The sequence below is a fragment of the Tinamus guttatus genome, unplaced genomic scaffold (assembly GCF_059628265.1).
Source record: "Tinamus guttatus ecotype Peru unplaced genomic scaffold, ASM5962826v1 Tinamus_guttatus_pri_ptg000202l, whole genome shotgun sequence".
Lineage (NCBI taxonomy): Eukaryota > Metazoa > Chordata > Aves > Tinamiformes > Tinamidae > Tinamus > Tinamus guttatus.
Window position 1 is genome coordinate 972,199 of NW_028288736.1, and position 20,152 is coordinate 992,350.

Sequence of the window (20,152 nt, forward strand, 5' to 3'; positions counted from 1 at the left end):
TAAACTGCTCTTGTCCTGTCTCCCTGAATGACGTGGAAACAATTTTCCCTTGCCTGTCTTTTCTCCTCTTCCTCTAAAGCTCTAGCAGAGCTCTGTGTTGCATCATTTTCCTCTTGTAATGCCAAACAGATGCAGCTCCTTCTGAGTATCACCCAGCACAGCTACTAATGACAAAGTATAAACTAATCAGCTAGTCTCCATTTGCCAAACCTAGATATTCTCTTCTCACCTTTACCACGCACCCACCTCTTGATGCCTCTGAAAAATCATGGAAACGTATACATAAGAAAGTGGAGAATTTCTAAGAATGTGACATGTGACACAGCACTTGACATCTCACTTGAATACTCCCACCATAGTACTTCACCTTCTGTTGCAAGTTACCTTTGTTGCCACATGAATATTAGATCCTTTCTCCAAAAGCAAGGTCACCATGTCAGCATGACCTTCTTGGGAGGCCAAATGAAGTGGGGTCACTCCCTGTTTGGTCAAAATGTTGGTCTCGGCCCCATAGTTCAAAAGAGTGGTAGCTATCTGCATCTGATTTTTCTTGGCAGCAATGTGCAGAGGGGTGTAGCCATTCTAACACCAGTCAGGAAAGGAAAACAAAAAGAAAGTTAACACAACAGCCATGTAAGCATATAAAGTCAGACACCTTAAAACAGTATTTTTGCATGCTTCCCACTCTCTCAGAGATGAGATTCGTTATATTCTGAAGGCAAAGCATTTCCTATGTGGTCTGGCTCTTCTGTTGCTTTGGCCATCTGCGTTTTCTCCTTCCAAACTAGGACAAAGCTTCAGCTCATAAGACACTTAATCAGATATTTTCAAATTATCCTTTGACACGTACATTTTAAATATCCTAGACTGTAAATATTCACTTTTGACTGATAAATGACATTCTCTATGGAAAGTGATGGGTGAACATTCTTCATTCCATTATGTTTTTTTGGAATGCGTGGGTAGATCAGTGTTTGCCCATGGGATTTTGATACAGATGACAGGCATGTTGCTGTCTGGAAACATTCATAGGGAGGAGTGTTTTTCAGTTCAAATTAACCATTTTAGCAGAGCAGACAATTTTTGGCAAGAAGGCAACTTCCCATTTTTGATTGCTTTAGAATGTCCTATGGGGGCAAATTCTGGGTTATAGCAAAGAGCCTCTTTAGGGGGGTTTGGCTAGTTGGTCTGGAGCTTGGAGGGGGTGTGTGGGAAAGAAGGGGGGCATTATGAAGCTATCCTGTTACAACCACAGCTTTTGCTACTCTCCAGACAACAACAGAAAGAGCAGTTCTTATATAACCAGTGAAAAGACAGACCACCTCTTTTTAGTAGCATATATAACAGCAGTCCCATACTGGTCAAAACATTCTGAAAACAGTAACAATTTTCCTGTTATTTTTCTCTTTTATTAGCCTAACATAGCAAGATCATAATACAATTTGTATTCCCGGGAGGAATCCTGCACATGCCTATTCAGTTTCTACTAAATGGTTTCTACTATGAGACAATACTAAAGTGAGTTCCAACTATGATCAAAACTCATGGACGTAGAAGCAAACTTAGAGACACATACATCTATCCCTTCATTTTCCAAAAACGATCTCAAAAAAAAAATCACAGAATACTTTACGTAGGAGATCATCTGGTTGAAACCAAGAACAACTTCCAAGTTGTATCAGGCTGCTCAGAAACTTGCCTAGCCAAATTTCAAACAGTTCCAAGGATTTGGCTGCCCCTTCGGGCAACCTGTTCCCATGTTTGACCAAGCACACTGTGGAGACTTTTTTCTTTATATCTGACTGAAATTTTCCATTTTGCAACTTGCAGCTATTGCCCCATGACATCACATGCCCTCTGTCTCCCATGTCAAGCATCCTCCCTCCTCTTACAATGGAAACTCAGAGACTGAGTGCTGCAGTATCATATGCATCTGGTGAAGAGACTGCTGACTGCCTTCCAGCTCCACAGGATATATGTGTGTGAGCTGAGGGCCAAGTCCTGGCGACGCAGTGCGCCCAGATAGCAAGGAGTGCATGGTACTGAGAAAGGCTGAAACCAGATCTCCCTCTCACAAGAAATTTACACTCAGGTAACACATGCAACTCTCCGTAAAGTTAACTACACTTTGCCTGTAAGAGGAGGGTTGGGTTCTGCAAGACGAACCACCAGTTCGGACAGACAGCTTTAACCAGTCTAGATTAAAAGTCAAGCCATTAGCCCTTAAATACATACTGATTCATCCACTCAGCTGCAAAGCAGAGTGCCACACAGTATCTCACAGATCGAGCTGCTTGTCTGCTCATCGCACCTGATGAGCCCTTAATTTTCCACAAAAAGGACCTGGCGGTGACAAGCATGAGTATGACATGATAGGGTACACGCATGTCACTGTACAGGTGATCAACCCTCTCCCCTACAGGCACAGTGCTTCCGCCCTCCACCAGTAACAACCGAAGACTTAAGAGCTGCGGGAGTCCTGTTTCACCGCCGTTTGCCCCGCTGTGCCCGCAGGCAGGGAGGGGAAGGGAAGGGAAGGGAGGGCAGCAGCGCAGGGACAGGGTGACGGTTGGCGGCCGTTGGCGGCGGTTGGGCGCTCACCTTGGCGGTGACGTGCGGCGAGGCGCCCCTCTCGAGCAGCAGCAGCGCCACCTTCTGGTTGTCGTAGTGCGCCGCGACGTGGAGCGGGGCGAGGCCGTTCTGCAAAGGGCGGTTACTGCGTTAGCGCCGCCGGGGGCCGTTAACGGGCGAGGCGGCGCCGCCGCCTCCTCGCCTTGCGTACGAGGGACGGGCACCGGGAGCGGGGTTTAGCCAGCAGTTAGTAGGCTGCGGTTAACAGGAAGGAGAAGCAGCAGAGGATGCATTTGAGCAGACCCGCTGCTGGCACAGCTCCCTAGGTGCACAGTGGCTTTGGGCTACCAGTTCCCTCTGACCAGCAATCCTCAGAAAAAGCACAGCCTGCCCCTGTTGTTTTCAAATTAAGATTTTCACAGCTTGATGGACATAGCATGCCCATCTATAACGTAAAAATACACAAAAGCAACCAATACCATACATGCACTTCCCAAAACTAGCATGCATCACCAAAGCCCTTGGCTGAATGCAAAAAAGCAAAGGGAACCGCATGAGAGCAGCTGCATTCAACATTCGTACGCCCATTCTGCACAGCAGTGTCCCAAGGAGAAGCTGAACGGGCCCAGCTGCAGTTTGCAAGCGCCCTGGGCAGTACCTTGCCAGCTGCGTCAGGAGACGCACGGCGTTGCAGAAGCAGCTTCGCCACTTCCAGGCTCCCGTATTTGGCTGCCACATGCAAAGGTGTGAATCCCTTCTGCGAAACGACAGGAGAGAAAAGCAAAAGGTTGTGCTGAAAAACGATGCTGACAGTGCTCTTAAGAACCACATGCACAACTGTCAGTAAACGTTACAGGCGGTTATGTTGCAACCTCTGTCATAACTGCCATTTTTATTCAGAATCAATAGCCATACCTAGAAATAGCATTTATCCCTTGATAACATTTTGAAAAGTGTGATACAAAAACCCACACCTTTTTCTTTTGTTCCTTCATATGTACGTAGTGTCAGGCTGGCAGACATTTCATCTGATACAGATTTCACGAGCAGAGCCCATTGTGTGGGCAACGAAGGCACTCGTTCCAATTTCTACTCAGAATAGGCTGCACTTCAAAATCAGTTTCATAACCATAGCTTTAAAAGTATTCCCCATATCAATTCTTGCCTGTTACGACAAAGCACCAACTAAATTCATTGAGAAAAGCTCTACAAATTGCGTCCCTTCTTTGAGTTTGTTGAAGAATGATTTACATTTAACTTATGCTTTATATACAGTCACTAAGTTCTCTTGCAGTCTCTGAAATTCAGATAAGGAGACTCATGCATGATCCAATAGCAGTGTTTTTAAAGGACAATCCAGTAAGGCTAAAAACAGTATCTCTCTTTAAAGAGTCATTTTCACTGTTTTAAAAATTGTTATTAGTGACACATAGACCAAAGACCATGTCATGTCAAAGTAACAGTATTTTCTTACATGGCAGTAAGAAAAAACTCATAGATGCCAAGACAGTAGGTGGCAGACTACTCTGCTGTCCTGACAATAATCCCAAAGAGGCATCAGGCCTATTTGCCTGACATAAGTGATGTGTAGTGTTTGTTTTCACTGTCATTTTTATTCAATTAATCCCACTTTTAAAGAGTCTTATGTAAGGGAATCTCGAATGTTTCCATCTCATGAATCACAGGTTAATAGAGGGATTATCTAGTGAAATACATCGTTCATATTCATAATTATAGAATGTTCTTGCAGTAACTAAAGCTATCGCCATAAAACAATATTGGAAATTAGGAAAGTACTTAGTGTATTTTTAGCCATTTTAATACGATTTAAGAGACGGATAAAAGGAGAACAGCAAGCAATCACAGTAATTTGTGGATGAGAATTTGAGAATCACAGGTTTAGTCTTCTAAATAATAGAAGACATTCCATTTTTCAAAAATATTTTTTAAACTCCAATTGTAAAATAATGGGTGAAAAATCAGAAACCATGTTTAGATCTTTAGCTTGAACACTATAGTGAAAATCATTAAATCACTTGTGATAAAACTTGGAAGAGATATCTCGGCATACTCTATTCACAGTATCTGTGTTCTTAAGTGCTCATCACTCTGGAATGTATTGGTAATCGTGTTGAGCTAACAAAACAAATAATTCCAGCATGTTTCTTTTATAACCCTCGGGAAAAAAAAAAAAAACACATATTGTGTCATATGATACCTCATTTATAGAAACACTGAAAATAGATTTAGAATTAGCTGAGACTTGACAGATGCTGAATTGTATCAGTAAATTCCTCTCAGCTAACAGAGACCAGAATTATTTACATAAACAGAGTTTTGAGAGATATGCAGGCCTGTTCATACGAAAGTATTTAGCTTAATTTTCCCATATCTGTATTTTCTATTCTGAAACTTTTGGCAAAGAAAAAAAAAAAAGAAAAAAAAAGAAAAAGCCCTACCTGTAACACAAAGGGAAAGACAGAAATCAGGACTTCATGAGAGAGAGAGGAATCAGGGCTTCATGTACCTGTTAAATCTACTGAAAGCATGCCCTTATGCCCTGCTTTTGGCTCTAGTGGAAACACAACTCTCAGCTTCAGATGATGGCAAAATATTTTTTAAATGATTACTTCCTGATACATTTGTTCAGCCTATTTGATTCTGGTTGATTAAATAAGAAAGAGCAACAAGAACAAACTAACTCAATTTCTCAGTGACAGCGCATCCATCATGGAGCAGGTTGCTCCTTGGGCACTGCCCACGAGAACACAGACACAGAGCATTTTGTCTTACTTTGGTGGACATGGAGTGCGAGGCACCTGCCTCCAAGAGAACCGAGGCAACATCCACTTGTCCCTCCCGGGCAGAGATGTGCAGCGGAGTGTATCCGTTGGTGGTCGCAGCATCGGGGTGCGCCATGTGCTGTAGCAGAAGCTGGACGATCTCCGTCTTACCCAGGCGAGAGGCAATGTGCAGTGGAGTCTGTTCTTCCTACAACTCAAATTGAGTAGATAATTACCACAGGCAGAACCATTCTGAACATCAGATTCTCGTTAATTCTAGCAGATCTCCCTATGCATTTTTATATGTGTTTTCATCAGAAATCATAATAAAAGACAGCACGAAAACTAACAAACAAAAAGTACTAACAGAGCAACCTGTAAGGCTAATTTCTGGGATTAGCTTCAGCAATACGTTATTAGAAAAGAGAAGAACTTTGAAGAAAACTGTTTTTTTTTTCTTCCTTTCAGTACAAAGGCAGATAGCTGATACTGCTGTGAAAACCACTTGCTTTTTTTGGTATCCTTAATTTATTGTAAACAGCTGTGCCTTGCTTGACCCTTTGGTCGCAGAATCTGGCACTCTGTGCTAGCTGCTATCAGAACCTCCAGTGTTTGGTTTTAGGACACTTCTGTAGAATTCTTGCTAGGATAAAATAGCTGATATTATTCTGAGCCAGACACCATCTACTTGGATGAACTGCACATAAATAAGCTACCTTACAGAGTGGTATTCAGACGTGCCTTATGTTGAAGCCAGAGATCAAATGAAAATGAAATTGCTCCTTCTTAACCCAACTGCTCCAGATGCATTTTGGAGAAAATAAAAGAAGTTGCAAAGATAACACCTACCCTAGCTCGGGCATCCACCAGTGCCCCATTTCGCAGGAGACAGCGAACCACTTCCACCTGCCCAGCACGTGCAGCCATGTGTAGTGCAGTCTCTCCACGCTGCAGAAAAGCAAAAATGTTTCAGTATCCTAAACCTTCTGGAACAGAGAAAGCTCAGATTTTATAAATTTCACCCACCCCAACTTGTGAGTGAAAAAATCACACTTCCACCAGATATGAATCTGGCTGTTCCTGCTTAGTAACAGTTCCCTCAGGACAGAGTGTACGTATATGTCACTGGCCCTAGACAGTATAGGAAAATCCTCGCTTTACTGCTGTCATTAAAATCATATCTCTACTCCAGTAGAAATTCAAGTTCATATCCAGTCTTATAGTGTGAAAATGGTCCAAAAATATGTCCCACCAGAGAATGCTCAATCCCCAAATACTCTTAAGAAATTCTGCCTTATGGACTTCCCTGATGACATACATTCCTCAGCCTTCCACATAACAGCACATCAGCTTGTGCCACACAGGAGATAAGAATATGCTGAGCCTGTCTCTTCCAAGGCACTGTGAGGCACATAAGCCTCAAGATGGAAGGGGATATTTTTCCAGATGGTCTCTTCCTGCCCACCGTGTGGAGCTGGCAGCTTTAGAAGGCCTCGCAATGGCCGAGCTCAACGAGCCAGCATATGAAACGTGTAAAATCTGTGCTAAGCAACATGGCTGTGTGTGTGGGCTACGACATGAATCTTGGATCCAGACTTTTCCAGCCCAAAGAATTTGCGGGGGAATATGAAATGTAAGATGTTTGACTGACATGATTTGGAAATTTAGATCAGGATAATGAACTGCAGATGATATATTCAAATAATTTTCTTGTGCATCAACTTGCAAAAGAACACTGAAAACAAGCCTTCCTCGGTGACAGAGCTCCTAGCTCAATTTTGCACTGTTCAACACACTCTTTGAGGAAGCTCTCCTCAAAAGACAAGTCCTTGCACAACTCACCTGTATCTGATACATTAGGTAGTGGAATAGTTCAACAACCATGAGCTCTGTATCCATCTGTTTTGTTAAGACAATACAGCAGGACTCAAGACTTCTTTGCGTCAAGAGTTCCACCTGTTTGCTCCATAGCTATAAGACTATATTCTACTGCATGGCTCTCATTCCCATGGCTATCAAACTAATCCGCAAATACCAAAACACCATCACCATCAAGATCTTTTGCATCAGAAACCAATATCTTTCTATCCTTCCTCTGTACAGATGTAGCAAAAGCAGCAAACCAGTTTTAGCCACCATTATGAACTTTTGAATCAAGCCTCCCAGAGAGTGATTTGTTTACACTAATTTTAAAATCAACATTGTATTACCAGCTGTGATTAGTTAGTAGACAACAGGCAAAATCCCACAGCCATAATTACAAATTTTAATCTAGAAATTAATCTCTATAAATTTTACTACCTGAAGAATGAGGTGTTTAAAATGCAATAAGTTTTATGGTTTACACCCTTTAACGATCAAATTTCTGCTCTGTACTTGAATTAGCAAATCAATCTGGCCTCTGGAAACAGTAACTCAACAGGGAACTTCAGCTTACGAAGTAAAAGCCAAGACACCTGGGTAGCATAAATTATATAGTGTTACATTTTGCACACAAATGTCCAGTAATACCACTATGACATTTTTTATTGCTTCCACAAGAATTTCCTGTTGGTTTCCATACCATTAACTAAATTTAAATATAAACATTGCCAAAATACAAAAGCAGGAAGAGATTTTGTCAAGACAAGTCTGTTCTAGTAACTCAAGTAAAAAATTAGTTTTGTTTAACATTGTTACTGGGTTACAAATAAGATCTTTCAAACCGAGAGAAGGCCCAGTGTATCCCAATTACTCAATGATTCGTTTTATTTTGAGAACTTATTTCTAACTTTGCTTACTGGTAAAATCTCCTTTCAAAGCAAAGACTTTTGCAAAGTAAGTTTTTTATTTAAACAGTAGTGTATGTGTGAAACAACTCAGGAAGCCATCACATTCTTTTTATTGCCATCACTCTCGGTAACTAGGCTATTGGTATACAAACACTGATTTCTACGGTAAGCCAGGTTCTGCATTACGTGTTACCTCCCAAAGGTCACATTTTTTAGACTTAAATATGTTCTTTAGAAAGGCACCAATTCCTGGCATTTCCTGTTAAAGGAACATCTTGCAGTTAACATTTTTATTTTCTTGCCTGTTAGTTTTAAGCATTTTACACACTTCCACTCATACAAATGACAATTTCATGGCAGCTGGGGAAGCTGTGCAGGCAGAAATCAGAACCATTAGAATTTATTTAATCATTCAAAGCTGATGAACCTCAATCTTCTGTTTGACTCAGCTTATATGGACTTTGGATGATTTACCTGTTTTTAAGGAACTCTTCATCTACTTGAGCATTGCTGTGGAACACATGAAGCCTCACATGGCTTATCGTGTCTATACAATAGCCATTTCCCCTCCTCTCCTACTGTTTGGGAAAGGCGCTAGGAAAACTTGTCCTAAATTTGTAACCAAGTATGACAAAAATGAGACCTTTGGCTGAACACAGAGGAGGACAGACTGTTTCTGTATGAGCTCTCACACAGATGACTCTAGTAAAAGCCATACTCACAATGTTAGTGACATCGGGAGAGGCTCCGTTCTGCAGCAGGAGGAGGACTATGTTCAAGTGGCCCATAAATGCAGCCACATGTATTGGTGTGAGGCCCGACTGCGAAACAAAGCAAGAGCAGTTTTACTCCTCTGCATGGGACATAGGGAAGGGGCTTCTTCATTTAAATAAAGAATAAAAATTTTTAAAAAGTGAAAAATGAGGCATGACAAGAAAAAGAAAAAAAAGGAAGTAAAAAGGGAGAGAGCAAAGGAAAGTTTCTTCATGATATGGAACATTTTTCTACCTCTGTTATAGCCTGGATTGAAGCCCCATATTTCACCAGGAGTTCCATGACTTTGATGCGATTTTTCTTGCAGGCAATGTGCAGTGGAGTAAAACCATTCTGTGCAAAAGACAGTCATGTTAGTTAAAAACATGCAGCTATGCTTTCCACACAGCTCTATGCGAGCACACTGAAAGCACAAGTGTTAGAATATCAAAAACAATTCTTCTTTTACAGACTCTATAGGTTATGAATTACAGACACCTCTTCCAAGGGGTGGGAGGCAGAACACAGCAGTGCCAGTACTTTCCTCTCAGAGACTGGAGAGAAATCAAACTTCCACCTCTGGAAAGCAGACAGAGCCTGTTCTAACTTGCAAGCACACATACGTGTGTGTACATTCATGAGAGTCCATTTGCATGCAGGTATATGTACCATCCATTTAAGACTTAGAAAATTTTCTAAGGAATGCTTAACAAGAAATTATAGTGATACTTTAAATTCACTTAGCATCTTCTGCCTGAAACATATAGAGCTCCTCTATCCCTCCCTAAGGACAAAGCATTTCTCCAGATGCTGCCTCATCTTCTTATTTGACCTCATGGAGTATCTTGTAAGCTAAGTATCTATTTATTTATTTATTTATGCATCAATCTTTAGCACACTTGATGCACAAATGTTTGCATATTTGTGTATTCTATGAAGTATCTTAAATTAATAATCACTTCTTCAGCTGTTTCATTAAAGAAAATATTTGTCTTTAAGTATCTGCATTCTCTCTCCATTATTCCTGCCCTGATGAGTCTTAAAGCATCGTTAAGCAAGATATCAGCACTCATCTGTATTAAACTAAACAGGGCATAAACTTCTTAAATCAGGACTGCAACCTAACACTGAGAATATAATTTTAATATTGCACATAAAGATCAGCAGACATGTATTTCTTTGGAAATGAAGACTGAGGCCTTTCCAACACAGTATGTCTTCATACCATATCCCATAACATACCTCCTAATACCAGCTGTTTTTATGTACCGCATAGCTAATGCAGGTTAGGTGTGAAACTAAAAAGCTAAGCAAACGCATTCTTTTCTAAGTGAGATGAATTGAAAGCCTCAGTTCCCAGCTGTTAGTAAAAAGCTCATCAAATCAAAATTCAGTACCAGCGTGTGAACATATTTGTGAAATCACAGGTAACATTTTGTTAAATAATTGGTGTATTTTCTAATGAAAAGGATCATATTGCTAAACATTCAACCAGAAGCAAAATGAACTTAAAACAGTGAAATCTTAGCTCAAAGAAGCTGCCAGTAACTGCTATAGCAACAAATTATTCTGCAGTCAACCTCTGTTAAGAAAAATGTTGATTAGTACTTGATTTGAAGGTGCTTTACAGCATATAGAAATAGCAAAAGCTCAGAACTCATGTTGTGCTTGTATCTTCAAATCATTTTATAAACATAAATAATTAATGTAGCTGAAAATGAATTTTGGTAATATTATTCCATCCTAGTAGTTCTCTATAGAATATTACTATTATTATCCTTCCCCTGTTTCTTAAGAAGGATTCAAAAACATAATGTATTCCACATACTGCACAATGACTCTCAATACATTTTATAGAGAGCTTTACTGTTTCAAAACTTCTAAAAGAGAGGTAGCAAACAAAAGACCAAACAAAAATCAGGCAGTCTTGAGGCCAGAAAGCAGGAGGGCAGCGGTCCGAGATTGTTCTCCTTTTGTTTCAGGACTGATGTTTCTCAGGGAGGGAAGGAAAGATGGAGGGGGAGGAACACAAGGCATATTTCTGGTCAAGAAAGGAGAGAATCAAGATGTTGGGGACTTGCATACAAATAGCATGTGTGGATAGGTGAGGAAAGTACAGCTAAAGGGTGATGGAAAGGACGTAGGGTAAAACAGGACATAATGATGAAAAATGAACCAAAAAAACAACCAAGCGGTATGGAAAAGACTGACCAAGAGAAGCGTAAGACCAGGATGCAAGACAAGTTAAGGAATTTGAAGGTATAAAGGGGCCGAAAAAAGATGTTGGCAGTAAAAAGCCAATTCCAAGCAGGCAGTGAAGAAAAAATTTCTTGTGACAGGGAGACAGTTCGAAAAAAAAAAAAATCAAGTTTATCTCAAAGGCAAGAAGCTGGGGAGGACATGAGAGTGGCCTGCAGTGAAAGCTCTGTGGAAGCACCAAATACTGGAGGCAACAGCGGAATTCTTGTTGTACATATATATCTTAAACATGGGAAAGAAAGAGACTGCGGACACTGCATGTAATATATTGCCATTTCAAGTTCTATCCAGAAAAACTGGAAAAAATGGCAATCACACTGGACAGATTAAAGCTCTTGAAAGCTTAATATGTTCCCGAAGCCAAACTTTGATTTTTTTTTCAGTTCAGAGGCAACAATCAGATCAATGAGAGAAAGCATCAGACATGTCTTCCTAACATCATTTGGTTTACTGATTCAACTGAAATCTTAAAAAAATTAGTTGCATACCATATCACACTGTGAGCAATAACAGTGTGTGAGACAAAATCAGAACCATTTCTACCTGATGCTTAGAGCTCTGGAGTTTCCAAGCCTAATACAAACATGAATCTCTAACGATACGGGGAGCATTATACTGGCAGCATGTAGGCATGACAACTCCTTCAGCGGTGACTATGCACAGCTGATGGTGTTTGCTGACAGAATTCCCACTTAGCTTTGCTAGTAAGTGCTACTCATCTCCCCTGGACAGTTTTGCTACATTACACAGGCGGGACAGGTTTACCAGGGCACGAGCATTGGGATTTGCTCTCTTGTCCAGAAGGAGCTTGGTGACACGATAGTGGCCGCAGTGCGCGGCCACGTGGAGGGCGGTCAGGTAATCCAGCGTGACGTCGTCCACAGGAGCCTTGTGCTGCAGGAGATGCTTCACACATTCCACGTGGTCACCCTGGGCCGCCATGTGGAGTGGAGAGAGTCCGTTCTATGACAAAAGAACACACACGAGTAATTTCTAGCACCTCTTCCTTAAATGGTGGCACACGTATTAAGAGAGCCCCATTGCGAGTCTGTAGAAAACTCCTGTCACTGAAACAAGACTGCATCTGAGCTAAGGACTAGGAGAAAAACTGAAAAAGATTATGCCTCTTTCAACTAATGTAGGCGAATTTAGAAAAACAACATATATTTAATTAAAATCAGAACTGAATCAAAGCAAAAAAAAATCTTTTGGTCTTCTCATGATTTAATAGATCTTTTTGTAAATATTGAAGTCTGTGGAGGGTAGGGTTTTTTTCTTTCTTTTTTCTGAGAAAATAATTTTATTATTTACATATTTGTCTGTCTCCAGTTTGGAATCACCTGCTTCAGTAAGAAATTGTCTTAAAATCTGTTTTCATTTTACTTGCAATTCCATACTTCAAAAGCACTGTATATTTAAAGATAGACTGTAACGTACAGACTTGAACTGAGAACTGACTTGGTCTAATCAAACTCACTGGTTATTTGCCATGTGAAAGGAGAAATTATTCACTGGACAGTTCTGCTCTGCTCAAACTACAAGACACTCAGGACGTCCAGATTCTTTAGCCACTCTTGATCTTCTAGGGGACCTCAGGCATGCAATTTCAATACTCTCCATCACTGTTTCCCAACTAATGATATTGTTTGCCTTCACCAGGCACTCTGAAACCTACTAAGGTGAAGCACCGCGTATTAGGGCTTGGTATTATATGACAAATGTCTTTCACTGGTTTGACTTAAGGGACAGTATTTCTAATAAATGGATTCATCTTAAATGCATGCTTTTTAAAAACTAATGGGAACACCGATATCATTTTCGAAGTCCATTAAAATAACCAGGAAAAGCTGTAACCCACAGGATATAGTTAACTCCTATGAAGAATCAGTAAATATACACAGACAATCTCACAGGAGTACCTGACCCAACATTCCAATCTTTGTTTCCTGTGGTTTTAAGAAGCCATAAAAGTTAAGTACTTGCAACTGCACTATATATTATGTGTTTATTCTTATACTATAGAGATGGGATTTACATATTGGAAAAAGATAGTCCCTTGTTATATAAGAAAACCTTATTTTTGGACCATTACTATATTTCCTTTGGGAGAACAGACTTGTTCCTGCCTTATTTCTTGTCCTTTTAGTAACACTGAAAAGTCTTTGGGAAGTTACACAGAGCTGTTAACATATTCTTCGAATAAGGCGTGCACCTTGGTCCTCGCAAGCAGCGGGGCACCTCGTTCCAGAAGCAGCTCCACAACTTGGTCATGTCCACTTCTTGCAGCACAGTGGAGTGGTGTGAGTCCATCCTTAAAGCAAAAAAAGGGCAAGTAAATGAGCAAATCTTTAAACTGTCTACCCTGGCACTCTGAGGAATACATTTCCAGGAATCCAGCCCACAAATGTATGAAAAAGCTCCCTTTTTTGACTCTGAACTGAAGCTGCTTCAACCACATGAAGTTTCCCCTCTATGATTCCTTACACTAGTAAAGGACACCCTAATGTCACAGCTTCAGAGAGAAGGACATTGTATATAGAAAGATACTATGAAAAACCAAGTGTGCATGCACTGCCTCCTCTCCGCCTTCTCTGCAGAGCTTTGAGATTGCAGTGCTTCTCCCCCAGGAATGTGTGGCTGGGCCGAAGATACTTGTGAATCAACCTTGGTCCTTTGGATTGCTCATGATGCAGGGATGAAACAGGAAAAGTCCATGCTAGAAATTTTGTTCTACAATGTATTCCCTTTTTTCCTTTTTTTTTTTTTAAACAGGCAGCAGGAGAAAGAAGACTTTAAAGGAAAGAGAAAAAGAGGGAGAGAGAAAAAAAGAAACGAACAAAAATCAACAAAACATCATCCTTTGTTTCTGAGATGAAATGGCAAAAAAAGAGCTAACAATTCTTTGCTAAAAACGTGAGAGCATCAATTCTGCAATATGTTTTCTGCTGCCCAAGAACATCCTGGACCAAAACACTTGCTTAGGCTACTCAGTCACCAGGCACAACAGCGGTTGCAAAAGATGTGCCAATGAAACATTCAGACAGCAGAGTGCATTGCAGGTAATGATGCTACACTTTGTCCCTTATAATGACGTTAAAAACAAAAAGGAAATCTGAGGAAAAAAAATGGCTAGGAAAAAGTATTAGTGGTGAATAACTGGAAAAAGGAAACCTATGATATAGCAACCCAAGCTTTCTTATTAGATCTTGATACTGTTCTAGCATGCATTCAGAAAAGTGATTAATAACCATTCAACAGTGAGGTTTATAAAGGTGATATGTTAATGATTTTTACTTAAAGGAAAGGCCCTGCTCCCTTTCAGACAACTTTCTTAGACAGAGGTAGATGCTGTTATTTCTACAGTGTTTCTACAGTAACATCATTATTATAAGATACAGATGTTCATCTGAGATGAATTCATTACTTACAGATTACCAAAGTGGTGAAAATGCAATAATATGGCCTTAAGTATGAGCCGGTGAACCTACACCACCCAAAAACAGACTGATAAATTTGCTAGCATTTGCAGAACATCTACTTTGCTGTTTTTACATCTACTGCTAACACTTCAGAATTAGAAGTAGCCCTCAATTGCATTATAACTGCACCACTTTACTAAGTAAACACTGCCCTTTAATACTCCCCAAAGAGCAAGTCCAAGTACCAGATCCCCTTTCACCCCTGTCTAGAAGCACAGAGCAACCTTTTAGTTGGTGCATAGAGCTCCATTTCTATGTGGAGCCAAAATCTGTAGGGAAGAATTTTTCTTCCTCACACACTTACTGTTTCCAGATGTTTTTCAGACACAGGTGAAGGGTGGGCTTACATGTACCTTGACTCTCACTGTCTCAGTTGCTATTCCAGCACCATTAAATCCTAGGGGAGCTTTGCAGCAAAACTACACTCATGCAAGATGATGCCCTCAGAGAAAATCTGCAAGATCAGGTCATCATAAAGAATTCTTGCATGGCTGGCTTACCTGTTTTTATATGCTCTGAAATTTTAGAGCACCTTATGCCAATGGCACAGCTGAATATTTTCCTCCCACTACCAGAGGGGTTCACAAACCTAACTCCAATTAGCACTACAAAGATAAGACTATCCCAAACATATTTCCAGGACAGGTATGTTTCTGGTATCTCTCTCCAGTTTCCAGCCTTTGTGCTCTACATCTCCACATTTTACTCAAGGTGGGTGGTTCGCTTATATTCGCAATGAGTTTTTGTTACTCTGTTTAATAAAATGGAAAAAGAAAGGTAGAATTGTGTGAAGCTTTGAAAAGAAACAGGGCAGATCCCTGCGTGGAGGGGGAAGTAGAACAATACAATCCAAGTGACGCCTCAATTCCATGGGAAAATAGTTGGAAAATAAGAACTGGATCTTTAAACAGCATGAATTTCTTATCTGTAGGTCCCTGTAAAAATAGGTATAAAAACTTGTTATCTACCCTATCTTTTCCTAGTGTTTACAAAAGCATCATCATTTGCTTTCTGTGCACTTTCTAGTGGGTGAATTAAGGAGACTTTGCAGTCTCTTCCCATGCAACTCTTTTTTCTTCCATCTTTTCCTCCTGGGGAAAACATCATGTATATTTTAAAATTATGGTACACTTAACACTTTAGATTGTATTTTTGTTTATATTTTATTCAAAGGTAAGGGGAATCAAAAAGGGAGAGTTGTAGTAGAAGAATTAGCACATAACACAATGAGTACAAGCTGACATTAACCAAGACATACACTGGTATACCACATTAATATGCTTTTGTTCCGTTACCTGTTTCTAATGAACCTGATACTTCCAAATCTGCTGCAGAAGTTGGCCTACATACCATTTTAATCATGGCATGTAATTTGGAGAATGTGTGCTGACCAAAATACCATATGGCATTTGACAGGGCATACAACACTGGGACAAGAGACACATACCTGGTGTGCCACATACCAACCTGTGTGCCTGGTGTGACACATACCAACAAACACTCCAGGAACACAAGGCCACCATTCCACAAGACAAGAAATTCTTCACATCTGCACCTTTAAAGGTCCCATGTTTGTATCCTCATCTAAAATAATGTCAAGTTGATGTTTTCACCTTCGAAGTAACTGAGTAGCATCCTGCCTCTTCTACTCTACTGGTCCTGTACGTGATACTCTTCTAGCATGCTGTTTTTAACATACCCATCAGCTGCCTCACTGTTACAAAAAACACTACAAGCCATCAGGTATGGAAGCCATGAAATCTCATCACTTCTACTTTCCTCTTAAATGGCTGTCAAAACAGAGCATCACCTTCTGCCCTTTTTCTTTAAGATCACCAATCGTTTCTTAATCTGTAACATCAATTTTGAATTCCTTGCCCGACACCTGACTACAGGGCTCACAAAGATAAATTATTAGGTCATTTCATAGTTATTAAAATGCTCTACTTCTGTTTAACAGAGAGGTTGGGCTTATGGGCGATTTTTAGTGGGAAATTATGTGGATAGCATGTCAACAAAGGGGAAGTTATGCCTATTTGGTGCTCACTGAAATCACACACATGCATATCAAAAGACAAGCTATCAAAGAAATATTCTAAACTGCACCTGCAAAGTCTCATTTGTGTAATGGTGAATTCAAATTTGCATAACATGAACCCATTAAGCACATATGTGCAAAGTGGTACAAACTTCCTTGAAAAATACAGGTCACTCTTGCATTACTACTAAACCTCATTCCTTTAAAAATGTCAAAATACACAAGGCAACTCTACCTCTTGTTCTAAGCTTTAAGAATCCAGGCATAATTAACCAAACTCTAAAGTATTCCTCCAGGAATGCCACTCGAAGTAAAAATTTTAAAATATATGTATGTGTGTGTATATATGTGTGTGTGTGTGTGTGTGTATATATATATATATATTTCTCCCATGGGCTTACTTGACTGATATTAACTTAAAGAATTCTAAATAATAGTCTATGCATTTATACAGCTTGCTACCATAGATAATCTGTTCATCATTCCCTTTCCCTTTCTTGCAAACATTATGTAAACCCACTAACATTTTTTTTATATGCAACATCTGCTTTATGATTAGACATTTATTTATAATGTGACAATGCTTTAGGAATGGCAAAAGCTGCCAACAAATTATTCGTGCTCTGCCCATGCATTAAGACTAGGAGAAAATGCCACAGCGGGATCAGTGCAGAGAAAAGCCCTGCTGTAAACGGGGCTGAGTGCCAAGGCAGTACGAGGGTCCTGTTTCACGGGCTTGACGAAAGGAAACTCACGGCAGTGCCTATTCTGTCAGGATACACGTTTATAAAGGATGACGCTACTACAAATAAATCCCAGGTTCGCAGGATCCGTGCTATAGGTGTCTGATGCTCATTCACAAAAAAGATCTGACTTTCCCCTCCCGCAGGTCTTCCCTTCCCTTCTCTCCCGGGTATTGCACAGCTCTGTGTCCGACCTTGCCCTTCTTTCAGCTCCAGCTGGGCTCTCTCTTCTGCCAGCCCTTTTCCAACCCCAATGCCACTCCAGGCTTCCTCCCCAGCTCACTGCTCCCCCCGGTCCAACTCCCGCTGCCAAGCTCTGGGCACACAGCGTGTTTACTCCCCAGCACAGCCAGCTCTCCGTTCCAAGACTAGATAGATTCACCAGTTCATCCCAGGCTCTTCTCAAGCATAAATATTGGTAAGAGCTGCAAGAGGACTCCAGGATGGTCCCAGAGCAAAAATTTAAAGGTGGCAAGGTTCAGTAGAAAGAAAATAAATGCGTGACAGCTTCAGTCTCTGTATAAATTGCACTCAAAGAACTGCTAAAATGTTCTAATAAAGTCAGTGACATTTCAATATGATGAAGATATTTCTATCTATCCTGCTATCCTTCTATCTATCTTTCCTGCTACTATTCATTTATATTAAAAAAAAAAAGATTTCTAATAGAAATATATTTTGACTATGCTGAAATTGTTTTAAACACTAAAATATTTTTCCCTATATTTTGGGAAGGCTTCAAATGCTTTCCTTCCATCCAAGTGAGAACTGATAATTACCACTTTACTCTTCATTGCATGACATTGATTTAAATGTAAATGGAAGTTTCCATCACCTTTTAGAGAATAAGTTTCTGGTTCCAAGCCACAGTCACCAATTGCTTTTGAAATCCCGTTCTAATGCTCTACCATAGTAAGTTTTGGAGGTCAGAAGTTTGGCTGTATTTTGCTTTGTAAGTTTTTAACATCTATGTGTCATTGACATTTTTGTTCAGGTAAACTCGAGATTGCAAGCTTCACTAACATTTTAAATATGAAATGTTTTACCATAAGGAATTTTGTCTGTGATTCGTTTAGCAAACAGATATTCAGATGAGGCTTTTATGTAAATACAACTAATTATAATGTAAATATAACAAACAGTATGAATAAAATTATCCTGCAGATACAATTTGGAAGGGAATTTACACTTTTGCTTTAGATGCAATAGAAAAGAGAAGTGAAATTCCACATTTTAAGAACTTCTTTAGCAGTTAGTTTAAAAAATGGTAAAAATCCAACAGAAATATTTAACTAAAGTAGCATTTTTAAAAATACATACAAATGTAGCAAGCAAACTTGCTTGCAATTGTAGATCTTTATGGGCTGCGAGAAATGCCATAAAATCTCAGTGTATACAGTATGAAATGTACACAAAACTAGTTAATTCCTGCAGCAAGTCGCATTTGCTTTGAGATACAACAGTAGCTATTCAGTGGTAGGAGATGATCTTAATTTCCTCCTTTTGAAGTATGTTTCATGTTACTTTTTTTTTAGAGAATACTGAAGCCCATAATGGATCATTCCAATGGAACATTTTCAAACATAACAAGATTTCACTGTGCAAAATTAAAGTACTGAGGCTCTTTTAAAATTTGTTAAAATCAGCTTTTTCATCTTAATTCATGCATCATCAGATGTCATGTAACAAAGTCAAAAATAAAATGAGTGAAAGCAATGAATACTTCCTTAACCAAAGTGCCTGTTTTGATATGGTATGGAAATCAAGCAGGAAAACCCAAGCTATCAGACATGAAATACCCCAGTGCATTTAACTGCACTGTGCTTCAGTGACTCTGATGTCCTGGAACAAGGTAAATGCTCCTTGGGAGAAATGACAGGGCATGTATGGAAAGGCAGGCATGTTAGTACCAAGCAGGGGGAGGCAGAAGTCTCTCCTTTGAAGTACAACACACACGTATGCATGGCATGCAACACTCAACCTACCTCTTCCATACCCTACATACCCACGGCCATAGCAAAGCACAAGGCATGCGGACAAAGCAGGGGGAAAAGAAAAAGACACCGAGACGATATAAAAAGCTGCATGAAGACATCACCACGCCAGAGACACATCGACCACAGAAGCAAAGCTTTGGAATCGCCCACGCTGCAAAGCACGCGCAGCGAGCGCAGCCGCACGGCTTTGGGCGGACAGCAGGAAGAGGAGGAAAGCAAAAGAAGCTGTGGAGCCTGTGCAAAGCGGGATAGAGGTGCTGTAATGGGTTCGTTGGTGTCTCTGTGCTGACAGTGTTGGAGCTACTCTACCACATGTGGAGGGGCTGTAGCCATGACAGTGGCCATTCCTCTACAGCTCGAGCCTTCCATGGACACCAGAGAAATCCCCATTTGCTGCTACATTGCAGGTTTTCTCACTGAGAGGAGATGGGAATACCCCCTGACCTCCTAAAAATCAAGAAATCCTTAACAATCATCTGGGCCAACTTTTCCAAAACAAATACCTAAATAGCAGGTGAAGAGGCAAATTCAATACTGTCATTCCAAAAGCAAAACAGACCATTTCCATATGACTATGAATATCTGGAATATCTTCACTGCAGTGTATTGTATTTCCTGTCTCTTTACCATTAGGTTTTAGGCACCCATTGTGGAGAACGTGGCCAGGAATGACTTGCTGCATACTCACTGCAAGTGAGACACTATCACAAATCCAAATGAAAGTCATGATTAGTCTTCATATATTATGAAGCAATAAA

The 20,152-nt window shown here is 40.2% G+C and overlaps 1 protein-coding gene across 1 annotated transcript in view; it reads right to left on the reverse strand.

The window, feature by feature from the left end:
• ANK2 (ankyrin 2) overlaps positions 1–20,152 on the reverse strand; it is a 168,794-nt gene that overhangs the window by 79,683 nt on the left and 68,959 nt on the right. The window contains exons 10-18 of the mRNA XM_088524032.1: positions 13,350–13,448; positions 11,903–12,100; positions 9,134–9,232; positions 8,848–8,946; positions 6,204–6,302; positions 5,365–5,562; positions 3,230–3,328; positions 2,602–2,700; positions 385–582 (exon numbers count right to left, since the gene is read on the reverse strand). Of these exons, the coding sequence (XP_088380158.1) occupies positions 385–582; positions 2,602–2,700; positions 3,230–3,328; positions 5,365–5,562; positions 6,204–6,302; positions 8,848–8,946; positions 9,134–9,232; positions 11,903–12,100; positions 13,350–13,448 (1,188 nt within the window). The remainder of the gene's footprint in view (positions 1–384; positions 583–2,601; positions 2,701–3,229; positions 3,329–5,364; positions 5,563–6,203; positions 6,303–8,847; positions 8,947–9,133; positions 9,233–11,902; positions 12,101–13,349; positions 13,449–20,152) is intronic.